This window comes from Cryptotermes secundus, unplaced genomic scaffold (assembly GCF_002891405.2).
Source record: "Cryptotermes secundus unplaced genomic scaffold, Csec_1.0 scaffold181, whole genome shotgun sequence".
NCBI lineage: Eukaryota > Metazoa > Arthropoda > Insecta > Blattodea > Kalotermitidae > Cryptotermes > Cryptotermes secundus.
Window position 1 is genome coordinate 3472390 of NW_019723906.1, and position 27803 is coordinate 3500192.

The window sequence follows — 27803 nt, forward strand, 5'->3', positions numbered from 1 at the left end:
TATGGAATTTGTGTTGACTCTTTTGAGAGCACAGTATTTTAAGAGAAATACTTCATACGATATCAGGAGGGTGGGTATATATATATATAGTGAGGGGGGGAGGGGGGATCACTAGTCTTTTTATCCTATTTCGAAAGTGAAATACCAGGGGTCAGTATGAAGTAAAGTAATTTTCGCTTTTTGTTTGAAGTGGCTTCGTCGGATACTGAAACTCTTGTGCAAGTAATATTAAATTTTAAGAACGTTCTCTTCAGTGTATGCAGTTACGAAATATTACGATGGTTTTAGCATGTTAGGAATTAAAATGGCGAAAATAGGCGTGCGTTTGAATAAAATTACCCCTGATGACGTGCCACTTAATTTTTTTATAAGTTACGGTGAAATGTGTAGCATTACCTCACTTAGTTCAGTGGATGTAAGATATTGTGACGCGTTACCTTACGTCCATCACCGCGACAACCGCTACAATTGGAACCGACACTTCCACGACAACGAATACGTGGAAATTGGGGAGTTCCCGCAGCGACAAATCGTAGCAACGAATTGTCGTTGAGTAACAACGGACGAGACGAAACACGTTACCGGTGTATTCTATAAAATGCGTTACCATAACAACGGACTGCCTGAACAGCGGTAACGGAACCGTGAGGAATGGTGTCTGGTATCCAGTCCGCATAACCGCTATATAAGCAGAGCTTACGACACGTACAGAGCATTGAGTACTGAGAACGAGACAAACTTGGGATAGCCGCTGCCAGAGACATTTGAGATCCAGCCACGACCAAGGATAGTTGAGACGTCGTATTAGAGTACTGTGGCAGAAGTCAAATGATAATGGAAGCGATATTAATTGTAAGGTGTTTAAGTGTGAGTGTCAATAAAGACTCGCTAAATCCAAGACCCACATGAAGTTATTTGTCGCGTGATATACCCAACACTTGACAGTATTATTAAAACTGCCTCTCGTTTTCGGTAACCTGAGATTCATCGCCGTCATCATCATCATCATCAAAATTACGGATTCACGTCTTGGCCTGTTCCGGTTTCAAAATCAAAACGCTTTCTACCATGCATGAAAATCTACTAGGGCAATCAATCAAGCCCTTCTGGAGTGACATTCAAACATATCAGATATTTAACATTAAGACAAATACAAAAAGGGTTCTATCTTCTGGGATATAACTCCGTGTATTTCGATCAAAATGAACACCAAAGTTTCGGAGGAATACGTCGCCCGCCTTACTACCTGCTTCATGTTGGGTTCTTGCTCAGCTTATTTTTCGACCATGAGGTTGGAGGCGAAGTGTTCATCCGAAACGTCAGTCGATTTTTAAAAGACTACACAGATGTTACAACCCAGAACCTAAGTCCCTTCATAACTATCGACGTGAGAACATAAATTCTTGCAAGAGAAATGCAGTATCTGAAAGGTTAGAAATTCACTTCAAATTTAAATGTTTCATTGCAGGAGAAGCCTTTATTGGACGTTCTCAGTCACCGTGACAGATTAAGGCAATGTCCTCCTCCTTCTAACTTGTTATACGTCCCTCATTTTTATCTGTTTCTTATATCATCCAACTTCCTGTTTTGGCTTTTTATATTACATCAGAAGGAGACACGCGGTAGCGTAGTTGGTTGAGACACTATGCTACAAGCGGAAGACTGCGAGTTCTATGCCAGATGAGGTCAATTGACTTTTCTGTATACCTGATTTTTTCAGCTGCACTATGTCCCTGGGGTCGACTCAACCTCTGATAGAAATGAGTACGAGGAATCTTACTGGGTTAAAGCGCGGCCGATGCGTAAGGCTGACAATCTTACCTGCTTCTGTGAGCCGATTGTCTAGAAAATGTGGGAACCTCGACGTCTCATACCCTTATGGGCCTCACGGCCTGTTACTGGGATAGCTTTACAATAAGTCTGTGTATCCTTTGACCAAATCAGTGTATTAATGTTAATACTTCTTTAGTTTTGAGAGGTTTGAAAGTAACGTAGCTAGGTTTCTGCCTGCCCTTCCATTCCTGTGTTACAAATTTATACATTATTTCGGGGCTCCATATCAGCTACAACGTTTATTTAGTATTGAATGTTGCAGTATGATTACATTAGGTGAATATGAAAGTACTGGCGAAGAAATTATCGTAGTATATTTTCGTCTTCCTTAGTCCGTCATTTGCCTGTAGGGGCTGAGAAGAATCACGGAAAATCTCAGGTTAAGCGACGTCTGGCTTGAGGTTCGAAACAATCACTTCCCGAAAATTAGTCAAAAGCATACCTCTTAATTTTTAATTACGGATTTTTTTTTCCCACTGGCTCTACAGCCCCCCTGGGCCACTGATTTTTCAGTATCATGATCATTTTACATAGGGTAGGACTCCTTAGACGAGTGATCAGCCCGTTGCAAGGCCTCTACCTAAACACAGGACAACACAGGCCCAGAATAAACACATACATATACCAAACATCTATGCATTGAGTGGGATTCGAACCCACGATCCCGGCGTCCGAACGAGCGAAGACAGTGCATGCCTCAGAGCGTTCGGCTACCGTAACTGGTTTTTATGGAAATGGCTATTAAAGTAAAGCAAGTGAAGCTATCCCTGTAACAGGACGCCGAGATACATAGAAATGTGAGAAGTTGAGGCTCCCACATTTTGTAGACAATCTGCTAACATATAGCGGTGAGGTTGTCAGCCTTACGCGCCGGCCGCCCTTTACCCACAGGAACAGCGGGGTCCAGGTAAAGATAGGAGATACATTTCCTCATGCACATTTCATCCACTGTTACGCGTTCCTCTGTAAAATCAGTGAAATTGTTTTTTATCAATATATAGGGCTTTTCATCATTCTTCTCTGTTTCGCGCAAGCGTTCGGATTTATTAAGAATTGTGTGTGGCCGGGCGATTCCGAAGGCTGTAGAAACGCGCTGAAACTTTCACAGTAGAGCTGTAAATACTGTCTTCAGCAACACGCATGCTCTACTTCAGTGTTTAGACATGATTCAAAATGAAGATGGTTGGGATGATGTTACAATTCGAGAGGGCATAGGACTGGCTAATTTGTTGAATGATGGGGAATTCTCATATTTGTTGGCATTTTTAATTCCGTTCTTTGCATGTAGACATTCTGTACAACACAATACAGAAATGGTAAGGAAATGCTCTAAATATTCGTACTGCAATAAACGTCATCAGAAATAATTTTCTTGAACTAGAAAGAAATTCAGAACGTCCAACAAAACGTGCGCGGAAAGATGTGAACACAGGCGCCGAAGCTGAAGAGGCGTGTGACGCAACAGTGAACCAGATGAAATATCGTTTCGAAGAAGCGCATCACACAAAAACTTGTTTTTCATTAATTGAACCGCAATTATTTGCAGACCATGCAGTTGCCTTTCCTGGAGAGCTTGTGATCAGTGCTGTAAAATATTGTCCTATGCTCTCGAAAGCGAACTTGGTGACCTTTATAGGCATGACACATTTGCAAACATAAAGACTGTTTGTAAGATTTGAGACTTTCACGGCGGTGACTATGAAGAAAGCAGTCTTCTGGGATTTGGCACCGTGTATATGTGGTGTTAACCGACGTTTCGGTCTGCTTTTACCGGTTCTCAAGGTTTCTTCGCTTGCAGATTTCTTATATTTTTTCTTATACCCTGAAGATGGAGGCGATACGTTCCTCCGAAACGTCGGTTAACACCACATATACACGGTGCCAAATCCCAGAAGACTGCTTTCTTCATAAAGACTGCTCTTGCTCTTTGGACATTAATATGAGAGAACAATCGGGAAGCCGCTCTGTCAGAAATACACAAACTGACAGATATTGTACTTACAACTTCAATATCAACCGCCGAATCCGAGCGTTGTTTCAGCACCCTAAAAATAGTTAAGACATATCTAAGGAACTCAATGGGTCAAGAAAGTCTGAAGGCACTGGTTGTACTTAGCATTCATAAGGACATGATCGCAGAGATTCCAGTATTCAACAAAAAAGTGATTGATTTGTTTGCTTCCCAGAAGAACAGACGAGCGCAGTTCCTGTATAAATGAGGTAACTTTTAAAGCATTATTTTAATTAATGACATGAATTGCAATGGAGCATGCTTAACTGTTCTAATACTGCTAAGTGCAAAATGTTTTCACATGTTTTAAAGTAGGAGTTTGTACTACAACTCGCATCACTACTACCTATTATTATTATTATTATTATTATTATTATTATTATTATATAACAACGTAAGAATATATCACTGTCTCATATTAACCCCACCATCTATTTGAACCACGAGCCGCCACTGCCCTGAACAATGTGAGGCGAATAACAAAGCGGACCTGAGTACCCGAGGATGAAAATGTCACTAGTGTCACTCAATTCAGAGTCCCAAAAGGTTTTCAGAGTGACACATTTTCTTGAATATACATGAGTTCTCTTAAAGAGCGTTTTAAGATAATGGAAAAGGACGACCGTGTGCAAAGTTTTTGTGTAATTATTAATTTCATTTTTGTGATGACATCTTACAGATATGCATCCGTGTCTCGGTTTTCTGTGTTGCTGTTCGACTGAGAATAAACATTGCTGTAGATGTGACACAGACACTTTCGGACGTATGTCATTTATTCTTCCCTTTAAAGACAACATTTTCTGATGAACTGCAACATTTTTTTATTTAAACGTCTGCATATTACTGGATTTGAAGTTTTCAAGACCATGATTCTTCAGAGAGCTGTCATCTGGTACGTGACGTGGCCGACGTTTCGGAGGAATAAACTGTTTCCATATTCAGAGATGAAGCATAAGCCAAGCAAACAATCATCAAAAAGCAAATATAGTTTCTGCCCTGTCGCTCTTTTGGCTAATTCGCGATACCAATGATAGAATAACAATTTTCTCTAAAATTTCAGTGAATTTCTACCAAATAATACGGCGTCATATATACGAATCTAATTTTCTTTATCATCTGACAAATTAATTATATTTCAAACTTTACGGTATGTAAAACTTCGAAAACTAAAATGCATTGTTTAATCGTCACCATTACTACTACTACTACTAATAATAATACTTTTATTGTTATTGTTATTATTATTATTATTACTACTACTACTATTACTATTACCAATGGCTCTGCAGCTCAGTTTTGGCTCTGGCCTCTTCCAAGACATTGTCTTTTCGAAAACTTTGACAGGATGAGGAAGTTAGTCTTCAAGCCCAAGCCGCCTTCTTGCTGGAGGATCACAAATTTTCTGTGAGGGTCTACCCCAAATAGTCCCGTTTTAGGGCGCCAAACACTCCCCCTTCACCTCCTTCCTCTCTTCTATACTCTATGCTCTCACCATGCAACGCACCCAGAGCCATCTCATGGAAGGAGGGAGTTCAGATTTGTCGGCAGAGTATTTCTCACACTTCATGAGGAGCACCTATTGGCATCAGTGCTCATCTGTGTGAGACCCATACCAGCCTTCGACACCTATGTAATTGCCACTGCTCATAATATTCATTTATATTTTTTGTAAGACCGGCTAGCCCCTTAGAATGTTGGATTTGTGGATGTTACACTCTATATTCGGCGGCATAATTCCATGTTGTCCACTGAAAGTTAACCAACGTTTCGGCGGAATATCGCCATCATCATCAAGATCGAAGAGTAAGCCAAACGGGAAGGTACTGGTAAAGTTAAAGGTAAAACTATCACTGTATCAGACCTTGGACATCCATAGTGTTGTGAGACTTCGAAGCTCACAGATGGCGGTGAGGTCCGGCCACCCTTTACCCCCAGGAAGATTCCTGGTACTCATTTCTGTTTGAGGCTGAGTCTACCCCAGAGCCATAATACGGCTGGAAGAACTATGTCAATTGAAAAGTCCATTGACCTCATTTGGAATAGAACCCGTGACCTTCCGGCTTGTAGCATAGTGCCCTAATCAACTAAGCTATCGCGTAAGGAACCAGCATGAAACCGGCAGCAAACAGACATTTGCTTGCTGCTTATTTTATGCTGGTTTCTTGCATCCTTCGCATTTAGACCGCGAAGATAGAGATTATGTTCTTCCGAAACGTCGCTTGACTTTCAGTGGACTGCAAGGCGTTATATCACACAGCCTCATGAAACTTCCGCCTCAGTGCAAATTTTGATACATTCGCTTGTAGAAAGATTCGAATTATAATTTTCTGGGCTGTGACAACATAGAGGCTTGTGGATGACAAATGTAGGACCGTCGGTGGAAACTTCAAATATGATATACGAGACTTGTATGGGGAGACTGTGCTAAGACCACAAACTGCGAGTATGATTTCGCCTGCAAAGCTTTGTTCTGGCTACATGCATGACAAAGGTGTCAGAGAAGTTGCGCCCAGTCACGGGGTTCAGTTTGTAGAATTATGTTGTTGGCATCCGGTAGATGATTACCAGGAAGTGTGCACTGTATGTAACTACATTTCATCTGTCTTCATCGCATTGGACTCTGAAGATTTCTATTCGAATCTCGGCCTGGACAACACCCATACTGAAATTTCTTTATATGGTATCTTTATTTTAATTCCAGAAAAGCTTCAAAGCCTTAATGTTACGTCACATGGAATTAGAAAGTTGCTATACAATCAGCAGTGATAGTAACAACATAAAAAAATAAGAACACGAATGTTATAAGCCATCTGATAAGGTAAATATTTCTCTGTACTTAATTAATTAAGTGGGGCACGCAGTAGTGTAGTTGGTTTGAGGCACTATGCTACAAGACGGAAGGTCAGAGGATCGAATCCTGATGAGGTGAATTTTTTCAATTTACCTAATCCTTCCAGCCGCAATATTGCCTTGGGGCCGACTCAGCCTCTAACATAAATGAGTACCAGGAAACTTCCTGGGGGACAAAGGGCGGCCGGCGCATAAGGCTAACAACCATACGGCCATCTATGAACCGATTGTCTAGATAATTTGCGACCCTCAACGCCTCACAACCCTATAGGCCTCCATGGCCTGTTATAGGGATAGCTTTACATTTACTTAACTAATTAAGCACTAGGCCATGAAGAAGTGTGGGGGAATGAGTGTGTAGATCCATGTATTCTTGACTTCCACGCTAGATGATGGTGAATGGTCAGCATCACGGTTCGACCGCTTTTCTCCAGGGGAAATAGCCCCCGGTACTCATTGAATACGACACAGGGTGGGCCCCTGAACCGGTCTGGACCACGTGGAGAAGAGAAAAAGCTTGCTCCTGACGGGACCAGAAATCTAGTCTGTAGCTAGTAGCCATACTGAGAGCGCTATCGCAGCTCCTAAAAGCGTTCTGTTCCATCTGGGGAAACGGAATGTTGTGGCACTAGATGTGTGTATTTTGGTCTATTGTATCCAGGTTGTAAGAATCCCGTGGTTTGTAGCCACCGAACGTCTGTGTCGCATGGGTAGCATTCCAACTCCTTGTTGGCATGGTCTCCGTTTCAAATCTCGGCTCAGAGACAGGCGACACCCGCTTCTTCAAGTCTCTTTGCATTGTTTACCCATCGGAAACGTCGAATTTTCTCCAAACTCTATTGTTTTGCAGTTTAGGAGATCACAGTGTTCGTTCCGCGGTTTATTTGATACGCAGTAAATTGACTCTTGTTACATCTAAGTATCCCTGACAGTAGCGAGTATTCAGACAGGTGTAACCCCCTCCGCCCGCATACAGACACTCTGATTAATGGATTGCACACAAGTATCTTTACACCTGCATATTCAATGCGCATCTCTGGCTCTGTTCTATTTCCTCATGTAATAAATGGATGTTCATGGAACAGATCTGTTATATGCCTTAAGGAAGTCTCATTAGTCTTCAACTTCCTTATATTTAAGTGTTTATTGCTTAGCGTGTACTGTCTTCTGCAATATAAGCCCGTATAATACTATATAAGTCTATAAAATGTGGGACCATCGACTCCTCATAACCCTATGGGCCTTCACGGCCTGTTACAGGGATAACTTTACCTTTCTATTCGTATGATGCCTTGGTTCAATACTGTATTCGAACTTCAATGTTTCATCCAGCCATTATATTCAAATGATAACTAAATTACTCGTTCTTTGAAGATTACTGTCTTTGATATCGTGAAGTCTGGTTAATGTCTACCCCGAAGGTAGAGGCGATATGTTTAACTAAAATTTCCAGTAAATATCTACAAGACTACACGGTGTCATACATAGGAAAACAATTACAAATTTGATGTGAGTACTTCAAAACGGTTAACCGAAGATTGTCCATGCATACTTATGGGCATTTCCTCTTGCACAGAAATATTTAGCCTGACGCGTGCTTCACATGAAATCATGAGAAAATGAGGTTAAGCTAAGGAATTACTGCCAACAGTTTCATCTTTATGCATATTGTATATAGAGTGTAATTTAGGGTTTTTGAATTACCTTTCCTCTAATTATTCTTAGGCAGTTACAAGTTAACTACTATGCTGAATGCTTCAGTTAATGTATTGTGTTGATTTCCACAGTGGTACTGTGCTCTGGCCACCATCCCTCTCAGAGACAGCAACCGACTGAGGGGAAGGGACTTGCTTCCAGTAATTGAATTTTCCGTATAATTTATCAAGGAGGATTTCCTTCCAACAATATTCCTACCATAACACTGCAGCTGCGTTCAGGAAGAGAACATGAGTAGACCCAGTTGTCAAGAACAGCACAATCCATTTTATACTCTTTCTGAAACTGTTCTATGCTCATAAGCCGCCCCTTTCAATCAAATATATACTGTCACGTGATAGTGTGACTATAGAAGGGTTTTGGATTGATGACTCAATTTAGTGTACACTTTGATACAGCTCGTGACTATACTTGACAATTCACTATTACACAGAAATACACTGGTGTTCATAGTCACGTCTTTACTAGCCGTTGCTCGGTAGTGGCTTCCAACGGTGGACGTTCCTCTGCCTCTGTGTTACCGAATTATCCCTTGGCCTCGGCTACCAGCTTTTCACAGCAACGGCTCACAATAACTGAACCTCAGCAGTTGTCTAACTAACTAACAGACAATAACTCAGTCACTCAGCAACCAACTCATTGAACTCCACTGATTCGCTCCACTGACTGACTCCACTGACTGACTACCCTGCTTATAATATCTCGGCGTGGACTGCACAGAAAATACCGCTATTATGTTTTAAATTACGAGCCGTTTTCCTAGTAACAGCAGTTGTCTAGTTCTTGTTTCGCGGTCGTTGCCTAGCAATGGATCTACATGCCACAATATATTAAATAAGTAACTACGAATATAACCGTTTTCATGGATGAGTTCTTTTTGAGGCGCTTATATTCACTCAGTTTCCTACAAAATTCTCCGAATTGTATTGAATCCCAGGGTTCATTGCCCTAATCGAAAGAGCCAGTCTCCTAGTCATTTTCTGAACCACATGAATATTTTGTTATGAACGAAATCGGAAGAATTACATAGTTAATAATAATAATAATAAAAGAAACTGGAATAGCTATACTTAAAGGTATATGATCATTTTGAGGCTCATTAAAGACATATTGCTACAAGCGAAATGCTATGCATGGTTTTTAATATTATAATGATATTACAATTAAAGTTTATGTGACTAATATGTACTTTATTAATATGAAGCCACAAAATAACGTTAAAGTACAAGACAAGGAAAATGAATATCTTTGTGAGGAATCTGACTGTGATTGGTACTTTCTGTTTGCTTTACTCTTCTATCTTGAACATGGAGGCAATAATTTCCTGTAAGATGTACGTATACTTTTGTCAGACTGTGCGACATCACATATATTGAACGAAAGTACTGGTATATAATATTTCTTTTAGTCTAAAATATATATATATATATACTCGTGTGTATATATATATATATGTACTCTTTTTCACATCGATATAAAAATAAAATATTGTTGGAAAAGCAAGAGAATTTTTAAATTGAAAAACTGTAAGTATTTGTTTTTTATTTATTTCATTCTGGTCCATCACACTAATAATATGAAAAAGTTTTCATTTCTAAGTATTTGTGTTTACGATTTAGTGATGGTTTTATTATAGGTTTAAATATAATTTCATATATAGCTCATTCTGCCTCGACCCGTAAGACTTATAGGGATAAGAAGTAAAGTAAAGTAAAGCTATTCCTGTACCAGGCCGTGAAGGCCCACAGGGTTGTGAGACGTTGAGGGTCCCACATTATCTAGACAATCGGCTCATAGGTGGCGGTAAGGTTGTCAGCCTTACGCGCCGACCGCCCTTTACCTCAAGAATATTCCTGGTACTCATTTCTGTTAGAGGCTGAGTCGACCCCAGGGCCATAGTACGGCTGGAAGGACTAGGTAAATTGAAAAGAAAATAAGATTCATAGGGATGGAGTTTTATATTTGGGTGGAGTTTAAATGCAAATGGTTAAATTAAGTTGATTCTTTGTTTTATTGGGTTGTTCATTTGCAAGGGTTAAAGCATGAATCTGCTACGAGTATTCTTGTTTGCAGAAGTGGTCCTTGTGCATATGCTGTAGGATTCTCTTCGTCTGCAGACGCATCATGCCTGGCAGTTTGAACTCAAAGCGACAAGAATGACGGAAAAATGTTACAAATTTCACCATGAATCTGTGTCAAAGGTAATCTCGTTACATTCTTTGTCATCGTAGTTTGCGGTTTAGGACGAGAATAGCTTCGGAATATCGGAAAACTTTTTCATATTTTTAGAAGCACAGAGATTTTTCCTTCATGAACCAAGCCACCATTAATAACAAAAATCGGGTTCTTTTCGAGGAAGTAAATTCTACTACTTGACTAAGTCCATGTAGCAGATTCCTTCTAGAGTAGCTAATAGTCGCTCAACTTTTCAAGATTTTTTTTTCCATTATAATATACCAAAGCCTTTTTCCTTACTTACAGTACCTACCAGTCTCCCATATAGTGAGCCAGATAAATTCACTCCAAACCCGCAAACCTTCTTTCGTGTTGATAGATATTAACATCCTTCCATCTATATTTACATCTTCCAAGTTGTCTCTTTTCTCCGCGTTTTCCCATTACAATTTTTGCACGCAGTTGTAATTTATCCCATGCATGCTTCATTTCTCGCTCTTCTAATTCTCTCTGATTTAGCACCAGAATCGAAAATCTAAATTAAATATCTACACGAGTGGAAAATTTCCATATTATTATATTGTTATATTTCCATTATTTATTATGTTATATCCTATGAATTGTGAGTAAGAAATCTGAATTTTGAACGTCAGTTAGAAGTATAATTTTTGTGCAGTTTGTACTGATATATTTTACTTTTATAAAAAGTTTCCTCTAAATATTCTAAAATATTAATGGCCGACAGTTAAATGCGTGTATATTGAGGTTGGCGGAATATATGAAATACTGCATACGTGAATTTCAAAGAAGGTGCTGCCTCAGACCTGTTTTACACGCTCCTCCTGTCCTTATCGGTCGCGTAAATGATATAGCGGGAAATTGTGACGTAATTTTGTAATTTATGGGCTATATATTTATAAATCATATTGCTCTCTTAGGTTTCTGTAAAATCGCGATCATGTCCAATAAGATATGTCTGCGTTTAGGAGAAGTTTTCTGCTTCAGCATTGAACTATTTCCCCTTTTCCGCTTCATATTATGAAACTTATGATTATTATACAACATGAACAGCATTACATAAAATTAAATAACAAAATAGGTCAACTCAGAATTATGTGTTTCTATATGAATATAATAATACTGGACAACGAATAAAAATTTTGCATAAAAATGTATGTTGATTCCAGAGCCCTAGAAATTTTTTATTTATTCTAGGCTGTCATTTCTTATACAGATTATTATACAGAATAAAATAAATTAATAATCACATAAAAGATATCATGTATATCATAGAACCGATATAACTCAGTCGGTATAGCGACGGGCTACTGCCTGGGAGGCCAGATTTCGATTCTCGGCAGAGTTAAGTTTTTCTTTTTCTGCATGGTGTCCAGACCGGTTCTGTGGTCAAACTATCCCCATGTCCAGTGGGTACCTGGGACTGTTTTACCGAGAGTAAAGCGGAAGAGGCATGAAGCTGACCATTCACCTCCATCTAGTGTCGAGGTCTAGAATAGTGGAGCTATACCTTCACTGCACCATACATCTTCATGGCGTGATACAATTTAAGATATAAAACGTATTAATAAAGAGATAGCTATCTATTTGCAGTCGTTATATTTCAGGACAGCGTTTTATGATTATTCAATGTAAAATTCTATTTTCTGGTAATATCCTTAATTTCAGGTACTAGATCCAATAATTTACTTTATCGTCACTTGCAGGGGTGACTACTAGGAAGGGTATGAATTATATGATTAGGTTTATTGACCACTTTAACACACAACTCTTAACTACAAATGATATAGCGCTGTTGCTGATCTACACACTTTACAGTTCACCATTACATATACAGACACACTAGGGTTCTCAGTCTTCACTAGTCTTATCCTGGCAACCGATTTCAATACAGTAATTACAACGGGCTCACTGTACTTGCAGCGCACATGATGCTTTCTTTTCACAGCCTAATTCTTTTCTTCGAAACTGCACCGTCGATTTCCAACTATCGGTTGCCATTTATTCTCAATCATTCAACCGCCATCGCAAGAGATTCTCTCAATTATTGTTTTAGCTGGCCTGGGATCCTCGTTATATAGCCTCGGGGCGGACCCAACAAGAAACGCCTTTTCCATCTTGATAGCCTAGAAATAGTGCAGTTGTTTCTTACGTATTCGTTGGTGCGGGAACGTATGTACCCAGTCATTGCCTAACAATGTACGTCTCCTCTGGCTCCACTATTCAGGCATTCAAGAGTCATGTCACAATATATGTTCACTACTGTATAAAAATATTTCCAGTATTAAATAAATGCCTAGTCAGACAGTGTTAGTGGAAACTGGTGATAACGACGACTGCAGGAATCCTGAACCAGTTCCATCCAGCTCCAATCCATACAACCTCCCCAGCATCCGTACTAAAATTCTCTCTCCATTTCCTTTTTGATCTTCCAAGTGGACGCTTTCAAAGAACCTTCTTCACTAACACTTTTTCACAGTCTTTGTCCTTCCCATCCTAACAAGATCCTCAGTTTCCTTAGATTTCACTGTACTGTCAAAAGTGGACATCTGTGTAGATCAAGGAAGGATTCTATTGTGTGTTGACCCGAAATGCTCCCATTAAAGTTCTTAGGTCCAATTACGCAACAAGACGTTCCCAAGAACTTTATTTCCAAATGTAATTAATTCTCTATTGAATTTATTCTGTAATCAACATACTCTTAAAGTCGTGGGCAGAAATTGGTGTGAAGTAGAAGGAAAACAACATGGGGACTTCCACGAATGGAAATAGCTGTAACAAATAGCGACAGCGAGTAGAACAGACTCATGAATGAAATAAACCTCTTCTCTGAATGTAACCTACATCCCTGTATTATACTGACAGGAAAACTCTGTCCCACAACATGTAAACATACTGTGCAGCTAGTTTCCTAAAATTGTCACTCGCATGGGAGGAAGCGACAGACAGATATCTACTTATTCTACAGATTATAATGACAGTATGCAGTAATCAGATTTGGGTGATACTAAAAATTAAGCACGAAACGTCTCATTCAGGTTATTTGTGGTTTACTAAGATACGTGTCAGTATCGTGTGTAACATAGTTTTCAGATGTGCTTTATTAAAATTACTGTAAGGTTATTTTAACGTGGACATATTTGCCACATGTTTCAGTGACCAGAGACGGGGTTCGAATTGCTAATTGGATTTATTAACAGTGTATAGGTCGTAACTATAATTAGTTGCAACACAATCTTACTGTAATTATAACACTTCATAAATTCGAAAAGTGATAACACATAAAGTAAAGTCTTGAACTATTGAACTTCTTTGAACGACATCTTCCCAACGAAAATCTCCTGTCGAACAGTTTCACTGCTTCCTATATAGACTAGGCACGGACCACCCACAGAAAACACATCAAATGCTCAGCAACGGATATATATATATATATATATATAGTTTTCAGGCGTACCCTGCCATGCATTGCCTAGCAATGGGCGCCCTATCGTTCCGCATTCGTGCCTGTGATATTTGTTTTCCGATCTGTTACCCAGCAACATTTTGAGCAAATCCTTATATGATTGTAAATTCCAGTTTCATGACAAGTCAAATCACAATAAAGAAGATATTTATTCTGTCACATACAGCAACTTTTAAACCAGGTAATTTACATAATATTCCGATACAGAATTCCCGGAATCGAGTCTTGCCATGATATTTAGTGGATTACTACAAAATATTTTCCAAATAAAGAGCAAAAGCTCTAACAGGTTCGTTAACGTAACAGTCTCTGACTAGCAACATACTCTATTCAGATCTAAGTTCATTTGCTCAGAATGAAGTTTCAGTGATTTTAAAGAAAAATATAGTACAGGGCAGAATATAGCCATTCGGTGTGTTTCCGTTGATAAATTGATTATTAGAAAATTGTTAAATACCAATGACGTCAGAAATCTGATCCTGAAATTTCTAAATAGAATCTTATCAACGTGGTGCCGGTAAATTTATTACTACTCCAATAATCTTTGATTAATCTTTTCGTTTAACTTGTTATTTATCGTTATATAATCTAATGAGAGTTGAACTTTGACCTTATAATAAAAGAAACTTAATGTGTTGCAGCAAAACGAGCTGTTAGACACGGAACCAACAACATCAATTTAATCCCGAAGTACTGTACTTGAATCTGGTATAGTTTCTGCGTTTTGTTTTGGTGTAATTGTTACTTATCATCAATCTTCATGGCCAGCATTACGAAGGAGTATTTTAACTAGAAATTTTGTCTAAAATTCTTAAGTTAGGACTTATAATTTTCTTAATTAACTTGACCATTAAACGTTTCTGTCTTCTAGGATATGACGCTGTGTAGAACGGTATACATTGTGACATGATCACTGAAACATTGTCCGCTGCTAGTTAACGGTTCAGCAAAAAATTATCGCCACAGCGGATACATGTGCAACCATAGAGGATATGTTGGAAGTGGTGTCCTTTATGTAGTCGTCCCGAGATTATATAGCGAGAACCTTCAGGAAAATGTAGGCTGTTACACTTAGCAAAGACTAAACCTATTCATGAGACAAACCCATCTTCTCGTCAGAAACGATGTTACGTAAGGACTATGATCGTAAGGGTTCAGTTACAAAAAAGGAACTCTGGTCATGAGTCTCCAGAGGCTTGGCGCAAAGACGGACTAATTGGCGGTAAACCGCCAGTCGTAAAGTAACTCTGACTCTGACTCTGACTCTGGGTTGGGCAGTTGATAGCCAGCAGTTGGGGCAGTTGAGGACAAGTTGTGAGTTGGTAAGATAGGCGACGACGAAGTGGGAACGGAAGTAGAAGACAGAGTTAGCAGCCGTAACCTAGTGACGCCTAGTAAAGACGGTAAACAATCAACGGCCAGCGAAGACATAACAAACTGAGTCTTAGGGTGTTCTGTAGTGATTGTTTAAGTGTGTAGATTAGTGATAGTGTTATAAATATTTGTAGTTACAAGATTTCAGTATATCTAATTATCCATCCAAAATCAGTGTCTAGTCACTAAGGAGTGTCAGTATTTATCGATGTTTCGGAGAATAATTCTACTTCAATCTTCTTGGTAGAAAAGTAAGCCTAACTTGGAAAAATTATACGGTTATGCAGATAAAGAACACGAGTTTGGGGCCTTGAGCAAACGTGTAAGATGAGCGGTGAAATAAATATTCAACGCTTGGTTTGCAATTCCACTCTGAAGAAGGAGGAAACATGTTCCTCCGACACGTAGATAAACATGTACCAAACTATACTACGTCACATCCCAGGTGACAGTAATTTTCACTGTCACTACAGTGAAGATTTCGAGTCTTACAATTCGTCATTTTCTGTTATTTGAATGAACTTTATAACGAATATCTACAAAAGACGGTTTAGAATGGAGCTACTGCTGAAGTCTCTTTTGCCATCATCTTAATAAGGAGAAGTTCTTTCGGAAATGTATTATACATTCTTTCAAATTTTTAAAGTTGAATGGCGAGACAAGCAAAACCTAAGTAAATCACAGCAATTCGATATTCTGTGACAATGATTTGTTGATCCACAAAATGGAATCGCATGTTCTTTTCGAGACTTGAGATCAGGCCAGAAACTCCTTACATATCCCTTTTTGTTTCCGAATCCTTTTTATTTTCCTATCCCAAGTCGATTTTAATCCAACTTTTATACAGCCTATACAGAGTGTTTCATGATTTTACGGAATAACTGCAGGAGGTGATTTCCTAGGTCTTTGTGATCAAAAAAGTTCATATAAACATGTGTCCGATTTTGGACGGTTACGGAGTTATGACCGTTTTAAACTCAGAATAGAAGGTAACGATTACTGACAATAAATGGAACAAAATAATAAACCAGCATAATACATGATACATTTAAAGTAGGAATGTAAAGTTAACTTCGTGAAATTACATTTAATTTGAATTTATTGGTGCTTAAAGCTGATTTTCGAAAATGCCACCGCCGGCCTCAACACAGGCTGTCGCTCAGTTGCGAACCGCGCGGGTACATAACAACCCACCACGCCTTAGGTACCTCTAAAGTGTCGAGATAACGAGAACGCTCTGTCTGCAGCTGGCTAAAAATAGCGACCCGTCAGATGATAGACGCGGTTCACACGAGGGCTTGTACGGGAATGAAAAAACGGTCATAACTCCGTAACCGTCCAAAATCGGACACATGTTTATATGAACTTTTTTGATCACAAAGACCTAGGAAATCGCCTCCTGCAGTTATGCCCTAAAGTCGTGAAACACTCTGTATATTGTAAAATGTGGTCATCGGTGCTGGGTAAGGTGTTTCCTACTATTTATTAATCAACATATATGAAATACAAAATTTAGACACCTTTGTGGTTAGTTCAGGATACGTATCGCTTTGTGGTGAAAACAAATTAAAATTGTAACGTATTGTCTCGTGTATGAGTGAATTTGTAACTGGATTTATTGAACACTTACGGATCTTAACTACAAGTAACCATAGCGCTATTGCTAATTCACACATTCTATAATTCACTACAGCACTCACTAAGTCTTCTCAGCCTGATGTATCTTCATCGATTGCAGCCTGGTAACGGCTACCAAAGCCGCAGCTTCCTCAGCTTCCGTGTTCACGCGCTTACTGGCTGGACTGACTTCTTGTCCCAAGTGTTAACTCTGGTAGTAGTAAGTAAGTCACATTGCGACTGACGGTCGGCCAGTCTGTCTGTCTTGGTGTCGAGCCCCGACTGGGGCTCATGAGCAGATTGTTTTTTCTTTATATGAAAGTTACTGTCCTGTTCATTTGGGGCGCCCTCTCTGACGAGAGGTCGGGTCTGTCATTTTTCAGTCATAGTCTGTGTTAGTAAGTCCATTGTCAGTATTTACATATATTTACAATCTAAACTTAATCCCTATTCCTATGTACAATATATACAAGGCCTCTGTCAATCCAGGCTCGGTACAGCAGATTATGCCCTATTTCTACTAGTATTCGCTACCACAGTAGCCTCGTCACTTGAACGGTAGTATGCCTGACAGTCGCCAAGTTTAAGCCTAACTCTGGTAATCGCAGCTACTCATTATATAGCCTCGGCAAGGACCGCACAGAAAACACCGCTTACAATAGTTGTTCTACGGTTGTGTGCATGTCTGTTGCGGTCATTACCTAGCAACGGTGATTATATAGTTGCTTATTTCGCGGTCGTTGCCTAGCAACGAGTCTACATGCCACAATATTATAATAAACATATATGACTTGCAATCAAAATGTTTGTGAGGATGAAATGTAAATTTGTAAATATTTATGCTAAATTCTGTTGACTGGTTGTTCCTTTCTGGTGTTCTTACGTAGTTATGTAAGGAACTCAGTGTATAGAGTCCAATGGCGGGATGCGGGTGAATAATAAACTGGAAAATATACGGAAGCAATATGTCGAGACCTAATTTAAGGTACTATCTCAACATTTATCCGGGAGGACTGATGAAAACCACGAATAACGTCAATCAATATAGTCCGTGTTTTAGCCAAAATTCGAATCGAAAATCTCCGAATACAAGACAGAAATTTTGCTGCTTCAGTTACAAATTGGTGTAAACTATTCATAGATTTTCACATTCATTGTACTCGCTAATACTTGGCATTAGTTTGCCAAGCTCTTGCAGTGTCAGCCGCTTGGTTTTGTCACGGCAAGCCATGCATATTGTATCAATGCGGGAACGGGGAGATAGCATCCGTGTAACGCGGGCACTGATCAGAGAAAATCCACATGGAGGTACGTTTGTCTGGCAAAGGGCTCCGACACGAACATTTTAAAGTGCTACTGTAGTCACTGATTCTCGTATTGAGCTGAAACATGCCGACGGACAGACATACAAGTAGTACAAAGAATGAGTAGCAGTATATTCATATCGGGTGCCAAACGAAACGCAATGAATTCAATTGGATGTTAGGTTCTCACAGCAGTGAATATGAGATTTTTATTTTCTGGCATGTGTCACCGTGTAGTATGGTAGATCATTGATGTTTTGGAGAAGCGTACTGGTTCCATCTTCAGGGTCTAAGACTGATTAAACCGAGAAAATCAGCAAGAAAAGGACAGAAAGCTTGCAAGGAAATTTACCGCTTACGTCTTTCTGGTTTCTTGCTTTACTTACTCTTGGACCTTGAAGATGCAGGCAATATGCTTTCCCGAAACGTCGTGGTCTTCTACCGATATTACGCTCTCACAACCCATAGATATTTTTCTGTTCATAGGCCATAATGTCCCCAAAAAGGTGTCTCCACCTTGTCGTGGTGGTGGGGCTTGCGTGACTCTGTGACCTGGAGAGCTGTGCCGGCGGTAGTTTAACTGTCAGTAGGGTCACCCATGCCGGAAAGGTCAAAGGGTAGAGTCCAGACTAAGAGAGATGCCCTGGTCCTCCAGGTTTGGGGTTGGGCATGAGGCTAACAACCTCATCCTGTAAAAACAATTTTGTTCAGAAACCTAACAACCAGCCTCGGGTCATCATGCCCGGGTCCATTCCTATGGCAGCACGCATTGGTTGTGGAGACTGGTTGTAGAGGAGGCCAAGGCTCACCCAGGGCTATAGCACCGATTGGTAGGTAGGTAGGTAGGTAGGTCATATTGTATTTTATTTTGTTCAGATGTTCTTCCAAAATTAACTTAAAGAAGAAAGTCGTTATTGGGAACTATTTCACCCAGCTAGTTAAGAAATTCATCTCATGTGATATCCGAAGGTGCTTAACGGTACTAACACACTTTCAGCACTCAGCTGGTTGGTGCAGCAGTAATGCTGCATACTTTTCTTCAACACGGGCTTGGTTCGAATATAAGTAGGAACAACGGTCATCCTGAAAGTTTTTGTGTTTTTCCTCATTCCCTCCAAGAGGATGCCGGGATACGTACATGGATTTAACCATGACATTTTACTTCAAAATTCTTCATTCACTGATCATCACATTCGACGTTAAACAATCCATGTACTGACAGCGTTGTAGAAGAGATCATACGAGCTGAAAGAATGGTCTCCCTCGATCCCAATTCTAAGGGACATAAACCCTTTCAACATCGTAGAAACTTATTCCTTTAAGATACATTGTAATATTATCTAACATTTACATCTGGGTCCCATTTGTGTGATTTTGCCACTAAATTGTATACGCATATCTCATCCCTTACGCCCATATCATCCAAACCTTATTAAATTGATCAGTTTAATAATATCTTTATTTATATCACACAGTTTATTTACAGCAATTTCTCAACTGAATGCAAATTAGCATAGAGACCCGTTTTATTATGCATTTCTGCTAACGATACGATATCAAACACGACAAGTAGAGTTGCTTTGTAGCTGAGTGTTCGTTATGTAATGGATATATTTTACACAAAGGCTGGTATACATTTACTGGTCCCGCACCTGGCCTCACTTATCGTAGTTCAGTGTATTTCAATGACGTATTTTGTTCAACAGATGTAACCGGATCTTAGGTTTCAAACGTACCTATCTATACCTTTAATGTTTGGAATTTGTAACGATTTCTACGTAACTGACAAACATATTAATAAGAAGATACAGAACTATTTGTGCCTTTTCAGCGAGCTTTCTTTATTTCGAAAGAATAAAATTACACTTATGTGATCACCAACTGCATGTCTGTGTATCCGCCTTATCAACCTTTGAATGGCTGAATCAATCATTATGCAACTAGACATATATGTCATGACCCCTGAGCTCATCTCAACGTAATACTTTATAAATCCCTATCATCAGTCTGAGTATTTATATGCGTATCCCACCACCGTTGCTAGGCAACGGCTCTGTAAAAGCGTTACCGCTACAACGAATACACACGAAAAAATATAAGATTTTTTGTGGCATCGTTTTTACGCGGTACGTGTCCAGAACTTTTTGTAATATTGCAAGATGACATCAACGACGAAAGAAATGTATTCAATTTAAATAATATAATTCAGAAAAATAGACTTAAATGGATTCGTTCTTGAAAGAATGGAACCCAAACGCACCCCAAAACAGATAATGGACTATAAACACAGAGGAAGAGAATCCATCTGACTCTCGAAGTAAAGCTGGAAATATCAATCTCTTATAGAGGAACGGAACCGATCGAAAGAACCAAACCTTAATGCTGATGATGATGCTGATGACTTCAACAATATCGGTGCACATAAAGTGAGCATTATAAAGTCACCCCCACCCAAAAATACAGAACTTAGGAACCGGTATTGATTTCAGCAGGAAGTACATGACGTCATAGCTCCCACGAGACCAGAGAACTGGGATGTTACTAGTATTTCTTTGTAGTAGGAATAGAGTAACACATCTTTACAGAGAGTAACTTCAATAAACACTGAAATATGGACCTCAAAATAGTCAATAAAATTCATACAATATGTAATTTGCTTACCAGTGAAATAGACTTTTGCAGTTTGAGAACATATCACGACTGATTTGGTGTGAGGTTCAATTGGAATGAACCTCCATCCATTTCGTGTGTGTGGTGTTATTTTCAGAATGACTAATGAGTTGAAAACGATGTGGCAGGAAGCCGGGATAGCGCAGTCGGTACAGCTACTGGCTAAGGGCTGGGCGACGGGAGGGGGGGCTGACGTTGTTCGAGTCCCGGTAGGGTCAAGAATATTCTCTATGTTGTCCAGAACGGTTCTGGGACCCACCCAGCCTCCTATCCAGTGTTTACTGGGAGCTCTTTCCTCGGAGGTAAAGCGGGCGGAGTGTGAAGCTAGTGCCGAGATCAAGAAAATATGGATCCATACATCCACTCCCACATACGCCTTATGGCGTAGTGCTTAATTAGTTAAGTACACGGATAGCTTTACTGTCATGACAGGAAGTACTCATGGTGCAATCGGGATGCTAGCCTGGGATTTGTATGGAGGGACTGGCAAAAAGAACGAGAGAACCTCTGTCGGTATAGCCAGTGTCCCAGCCGAGATTCCAACCGAAAACTTCCTAAATATGAATGTAGTTTTTTACCACTGAGTTAACCCGCTAGTCCAGCCAATCCGTCACCATTCGTAGATTGAGATTATATTCAGCTCATTATACCTGGTTTCCAATATTCTGAGAAAAATGTAATTTTACTCGGTTTTGTACGTGCATGAAACGTGGTCGGTAACCCTAAACACGGAACATAGGTTGCCCCTGTCCTGAATTCATTAAGCACAAGGCCATGAATGCGTGTGGGCAAGTGGCGGTCTACGTATTGTTAACCTCGACACTAGATGGAATTGGGTGGTGAGTTCAACTCCCCCGGCATCTTTGCCCCCGGGAAAACAGGCCCGTTACCGATTGCATAGAAGGCCGGGTGGGACGCAGAGCCAGTCTGGACGCTGTGAAGGACAGAAAGATCTCTTGTCCCTGTCGGAAATACCTAATTTCCTCCGTCGTCCATCCCATAGGGGGTCACTATATTGACTGAGCTATCCTGGCTCCATAGGAAGGAAAACAGAGAGGAGAATATTTGGACCTTAAAGAAATGAAATAAGGGGATGCTTGGAATAAAATTCACAGATGATGAGTAGTGTAAGTCTTTCAGCAAATATAAGGACGGTAAGATATGTGGGACATGTAGCATGAATGGAAGATATAAGAAATGCGTATAGAATTTTAGTTGGAAATCCTAAAGGGAAGGTACCATTTGGATGACCTAAAAGTAAGCAATAAGACAAGAAAAATAAGTAGTGTTAGAACTGATCTAAAAGTTATATATAAAGGCTGTATTTGATTTGTCTGCCTTACAATAGAGACGAATGTCGGATATTTTTTAATACGGTGATGAAACTTCGAATTCCGCAATATAGGGGGTATATGTTCGAGGGTCTGAAAGACTACAATTTTCTCATTAAGGGCTTTGTTCTATGTTATTAGTTAACAGAGTTTTAATCTTTCTTTTCTCAATTATTTTCTGAACGAAAGAGAGATTTAATTAACCGGAAACTTGATACGAAATTGGGTTTCCTGGACGTGGGTTTAAATATTCGTAATTATGAATTATGACGTTATTTATAACAGGCGTCTGGATTCTATCGCTTTAGTGACATTATTAGCCCATTAAATTTTCAGTTTCAGGAGTAAGATTTCTGGTGAAGAGAAACTTTTGAGCACGACCCATTTTGTTTTAAAATTACATTATTCAATATAGAACCGATGTATACGGGGAATGTCATCCACCACGAAAAAAGAAAAGTAAAGAGGGTGCCACGCCCACGAGTGAAACCTCACATCGTTAATAGAGACGCTGTAACACTTCATTTTAATGAAGCCATCTTCCGTCCTGCACGTCCATCGTCAATTAGACGGGCTATTTTTAGTATTTTATGTTTCGGTATATTCTTAATTTCTGTAGTAAGCGCAGGAGTTACACCTTACGAGTATAACAGACAATACTTTCCTTAGAGTGTCACTAATTTATGATAATTTAATTCAAAATGCCTCACGTAGCTTACCTCTTTCTGTTGAAATAAATTAACTGAATTTTATAAAATTAGAATTATTCGGTCTTCGGACTCTGTCCATCATCATATAGTCTGAAAACTAGAAAACAAAGCGTTTCGGGAACTGGATCTGTTTCCGTCCTCAGGTGAGGGAGAAGACACCTACTCTGCTCTGTCCCTTTGAAAGAACTTACCTTAATCACTGGATAATCCATGTCATATTCACTTACTTACTTACTTACTCATGGAGCTGAGCCCTTCTGGAGGAGCCGCCAGTTCTGCAGTTACTCAAAAATTTCCCAGCATTTTATGGAACCCGAAGGTTCATTACCGTCTTCACAAGAGCCCTCCACTGGTCCATTACCTGAGCCAAGTCAATCCAATCTATACCATCCCATTCTATCTCTCTAAGATCCATTCTCATATTATCCACCCACCCACGTCTTGGTCTACCAAGTGGTCTCTTTCCTTCTGTTTTCCCACCAATATCCTATATGCATTCCTCTTCTCCCCATTCGTGCTACATTCTCTGCCCACCTCATCCTCCTTGACTTGATCATTCTAATTATACTTGGAGAAGAGTACAAGTTATGAAGCTCATCATTATGCAGTTTTCTCCAACCTCCTGTCACATCATCTCTCTTCGGTCCAAATATTCTCCTCAACACCCTGTTCTCAAACACCCTTAGTCTATGCTCCTCCCTTAAAATCAGAGACCAAGTTCCGCACCCATACAGAACCACAGGCAAAATTACAGTTTTGTATATTCTAATTTTTATGTTTTTGGACAACAGACGAGATGACAAAAGTTCTGGACTCAAAGGTAGCAAGCATTACCCGAGTTCAATCGCCTCTTATGTCATACTCACTACAGCTATTTAAATACCTGAAACATCCAATTTCCGAAACATTGTGTTCTGTAGCTTTTAGAATACCAGACGATAAACTAAGTCCGGAAACCCAGTTATTTTGAGGGATGTACACCATCGTCAGAACCTTTTATAAACTATTTATGGAATTAGCGTATGAAGAAGATTCCTTTCGTGCTCTTCATTGTGGTACATGTGAGGGGCCAGTGCAGGTTCGCCAACTGACTGATTGACTAACTAACTAACTAATTAGCTAGCTTAACTACTTAATTTTTTTAATTTCTTGGGGTGGGCTGAGACTGAGTCCACTAACATTTGACCTTTTGTACCATACCAAGATGATTTTTTATTGCTAGTGGGGTGGGAATAAGTCCCTTCTACTCTGGCCACTTCTGGCCTATTGTACCAGCCCCAGATGATAGGCGAGGGTGATTGTGGAGCAATTGGTGGAATGAAGATTGGCAGGGGAAACCGAAGTACTCGGAGAAAACCTGCCCCAGCGCCACTTTGTCCACCACAAATCCCACTTGATCAGACCCGGGATCGAACCCGGGTCGCCGCGGATCCCAGGATGTTAGATGATGATGAGTGTGGAGCAATCGGTGGAATGGAAATTGGCAGGGAAGCCTAAGTACTAGGAGAAAGCCTGCCCTAGTACCACTTTGTCCACCACAAATCCCACATGACCTTATCCGGGACCGAACCCAAGAGGCCGCCTTGTGAAATCGCGCGGCTAAATGCCTAACCTAGGACACTGCCCTAAATTAACTACTTTACAAATTAAATTAATAACTAACTAAAGCAACTACATGGAGTTGAATTGTTCTTGGGAAGCTCATAGTTGCTCATCTACTCAAGAAATTCTCAGTATTTCATAAAAAGCCGGAGCTTCAATATATTTTCACAAGAGCCCTCCAGGGTCAGTGTCTTGAGCCTCATGAATCCAGTTCATATCCCCTCGTCATATTTATTTAAGATTCATTTTATTATTATCCTTCCGTTTTCGCCTACATTTCCCTAGTAACGTGTTTCATTGTGGTTTTCCTACCACTACTTTAAATTTATTAGTTTCAACTTGAAATATATATATATATATATATATATATATCCAGGGTTCCGTGACGAATAACAATGAGCTTTGAACAGGATGATCGAATTTATTAACACTTCTTTTACATACGATCTCTCTTAATCACAATATATTATAGCGCTCTCACTAATCTACCTACTTCACAAATCACTAGGACATTCTCCCTTCTCGTCCTTGTACTTTTCTGTACTCTTTTGTCCATGTATTCTCAACTGAACCCTCAGTTATTCTGAGAAACTCGTTATATAGCTTCGGGGCTGATCCAAGAGAAAAATAGCGTTTCCTAGCAATTATTTTATTATAGAGGTGTGTTTACATCCCGTTGCATTGAAACTGTGTTCTTCTATTGTCTACGTATTCGTTGCCGCGATGTGTGTACCGAGTCGTTGCCCAGCAACGAGTCTACATGCGTCACAGTATGTATTCCATGGAGGACGCCCTTCCAGTCTATATTTTACTGACTTTTCGCAAATTTTTCTGGTGTATATGTTCTTCCGTGTTCTGCCTAATTCGCAGTAAAGTATAGTACTATGTACGATAAGGGACACCCCCCTCCCAAAAAAAGGAATTTGATTTTTGTGCAGGTTTCCGCCGCTAGGTGGTTGTTTGCAGCACCTTCCTGAATCAGTATGCCGGCTGACGTCGACGGAGAAATTTGCGTTAGTGTTTGTTGAATTTTTTTCCAAGTGACTTTTTTATAATTCGTCTACTTTTTAAAGGCTGATTCAAACGAACAACGTGCTGCTGTGAAATTTTGTTTCCTTTTGGGTAAAACAACATCAGAAACGGTTGTTATCCTCCAAACGGCCTACAAGGAAACCGCCATGAGTAAAACACAAATTTACGAATGGTTCTCCCGTTTCAAACGTGGTGAAATGTCAACTGATAATCAACCTCGAAGTGGACCGCCCGAACTGATGAAAACGTGACAATAATTCATCAGATCATTCTGGAAGATCGCCGGCGGACAATTGACGAAGTTTTGAAAAGGTTGCATAAGAGTTTAAGGAGAAAACATCCGATTTGTGGCAAACAGGTGAATGGTTCTTTCATCATGACAACGCCCCTGCCCACACAGCGCTGTGTTTGCAGCGATTTTTGACCAAAAATGGAATGACACCATTGCCTTACCCCCCGCACTCAGCCGATCTTGCCCCGTGCGATTTTTTTCTATTTTCTTGGATGAAAAGAGACCTCAAATGAAAGCGTTTTGCTGATGTTGAAGGCGTAAAGAAAAAAACGACGGAAGCGCTAAAAGGCGTCACCAGCGATACATTTAAAAAAGTTTTGAGCAATAGAAGAAACGTTTGAACAATTGCATTGAATCAAATGGAGAGTACTTTGATGGGGATTAAAGTTTAGTTGTGTAAAAATAAATACAGAATTTTTTATAAACAAATTCCATTTTTATGGGGTCCCCCCTCGTACAGGTCATATTTTTAGACCTGGCCTCAGGATTGCACGGTAGAAGAATTCAGTTATGTCAAAAAGTAGTTGTTGCTTCTGCAATATAGGAGGGAAGGCAACGCATTATAACTGAGACTTCACTCATAAACCATACACACCCTACAATCTTTACCACAGTTAGCGGACTCGACTAAATCTAAAATATGATTTTAAATTGTTGTCGGGTTTTCCGTGGCCTATAATTTTCAAACCGGAAAAAAATAAACCTGCTTACTGACTATGAAGGGATAATTCAGAAACTTTTATTTGGCAGACAATAAAACATTTTAAAATACACTTTTATATTCTATAAGCATTTTTTGTTGTTGTAAGATTTGAGGCTTTCACGGCGGTGACTATGAAGAAAGCAGTCTTCTGGGATTTGGCACCGTGTATCTGTGGTGTTAACCGACGTTCCTCCGAAACGTCGGTTAACACCACAGATACACGGTGCAAAATCCCAGAAGACTGCTTTCTTCATTTTTTGTTGTTGTTTCCGATTTGAAAATTATAGACCATGGAAACCTAGACAATAATTTAGAATCATCCTGTACTGGGCATTCGGTTGAGAAAGGCCAGATGTAAAAGTACTGACGATAAAAGAGAACTGATTAGAGGTGCAGTTTATATGTTTTACATTGCCACTGTTGACTTCAAAAGTATGTGATTTTAAAGAACAGCAGATCTAGTTACATACCGCTGCTTGTAACACGGAGTCATGTTGCGTCAAAATGTCGCTCATGACGTCAGATATTTTACGGAAATTATCGAATAATAGCCGGATTTTGACGAATGCTTAAAGCGACATAGAGAAGAGGGTGTTGTCCACGCGTGCAAGTGAAATGAAATGTGAAGTTTGTTCAGTGTTTCTTTCGCTGTAAATCAACACATGAGCTTATTATGAAGTATCATATTCACTGTGGTTTGTTATACGCTGTAACATGTGACAATTAATTCACATACAGATTCATATCATGTTAATATAAACAGAGATATAACGTGTATGTTATTGTGTTGTGGTCAGCCATGAAGTCAAAGCAACAGGTGGACGCGAGTGTCTATAGATGGCTGTAAAATGGAGCAGGTTATTGACAAGGTATTTTACTATCGCAGTATCTATTTTTAGTACTTCACCGTCAGTACCAACAGAAGTAATTCTTTGAGTTAGTGATTTTTCTTATTTATTTTGTAATCAAAATAGTATACAGGGTGATTCACGAAATTTTACCCCCACTTAGGGAGGGCATTCCTGAGGTAATTTGGAACAAAAAATGTTAATATACTGTAACGTGTTTTGCGTATCCAACTCATAATTAAAGAGATACA

The 27803-nt window shown here is 39.7% G+C and overlaps 2 protein-coding genes across 4 annotated transcripts in view; one reads left to right on the plus strand and one right to left on the minus strand.

The window, feature by feature from the left end:
- The window catches only part of LOC111861939, a 268942-nt gene that overhangs the window by 97805 nt on the left and 143334 nt on the right, over window positions 1-27803 (plus strand). For 2 of the 3 annotated variants that reach the window (XM_023846923.2, XM_033750518.1), the window contains exon 1: window positions 27310-27573. The exons of the other annotated variant lie outside the window; for it this stretch is intronic. In XM_023846923.2, coding sequence (XP_023702691.1) covers window positions 27553-27573 — 21 coding nt within the window. In that variant the 5' untranslated portion in view covers window positions 27310-27552. Of the gene's footprint in view, window positions 1-27309; window positions 27574-27803 lie in introns of those variants that run through there. 3 annotated transcript variants of the gene reach the window in all.
- LOC111861972 (adenosine receptor A2b) overlaps window positions 1-27803 on the minus strand; it is a 159166-nt gene that overhangs the window by 30442 nt on the left and 100921 nt on the right. The window lies entirely within an intron of this gene.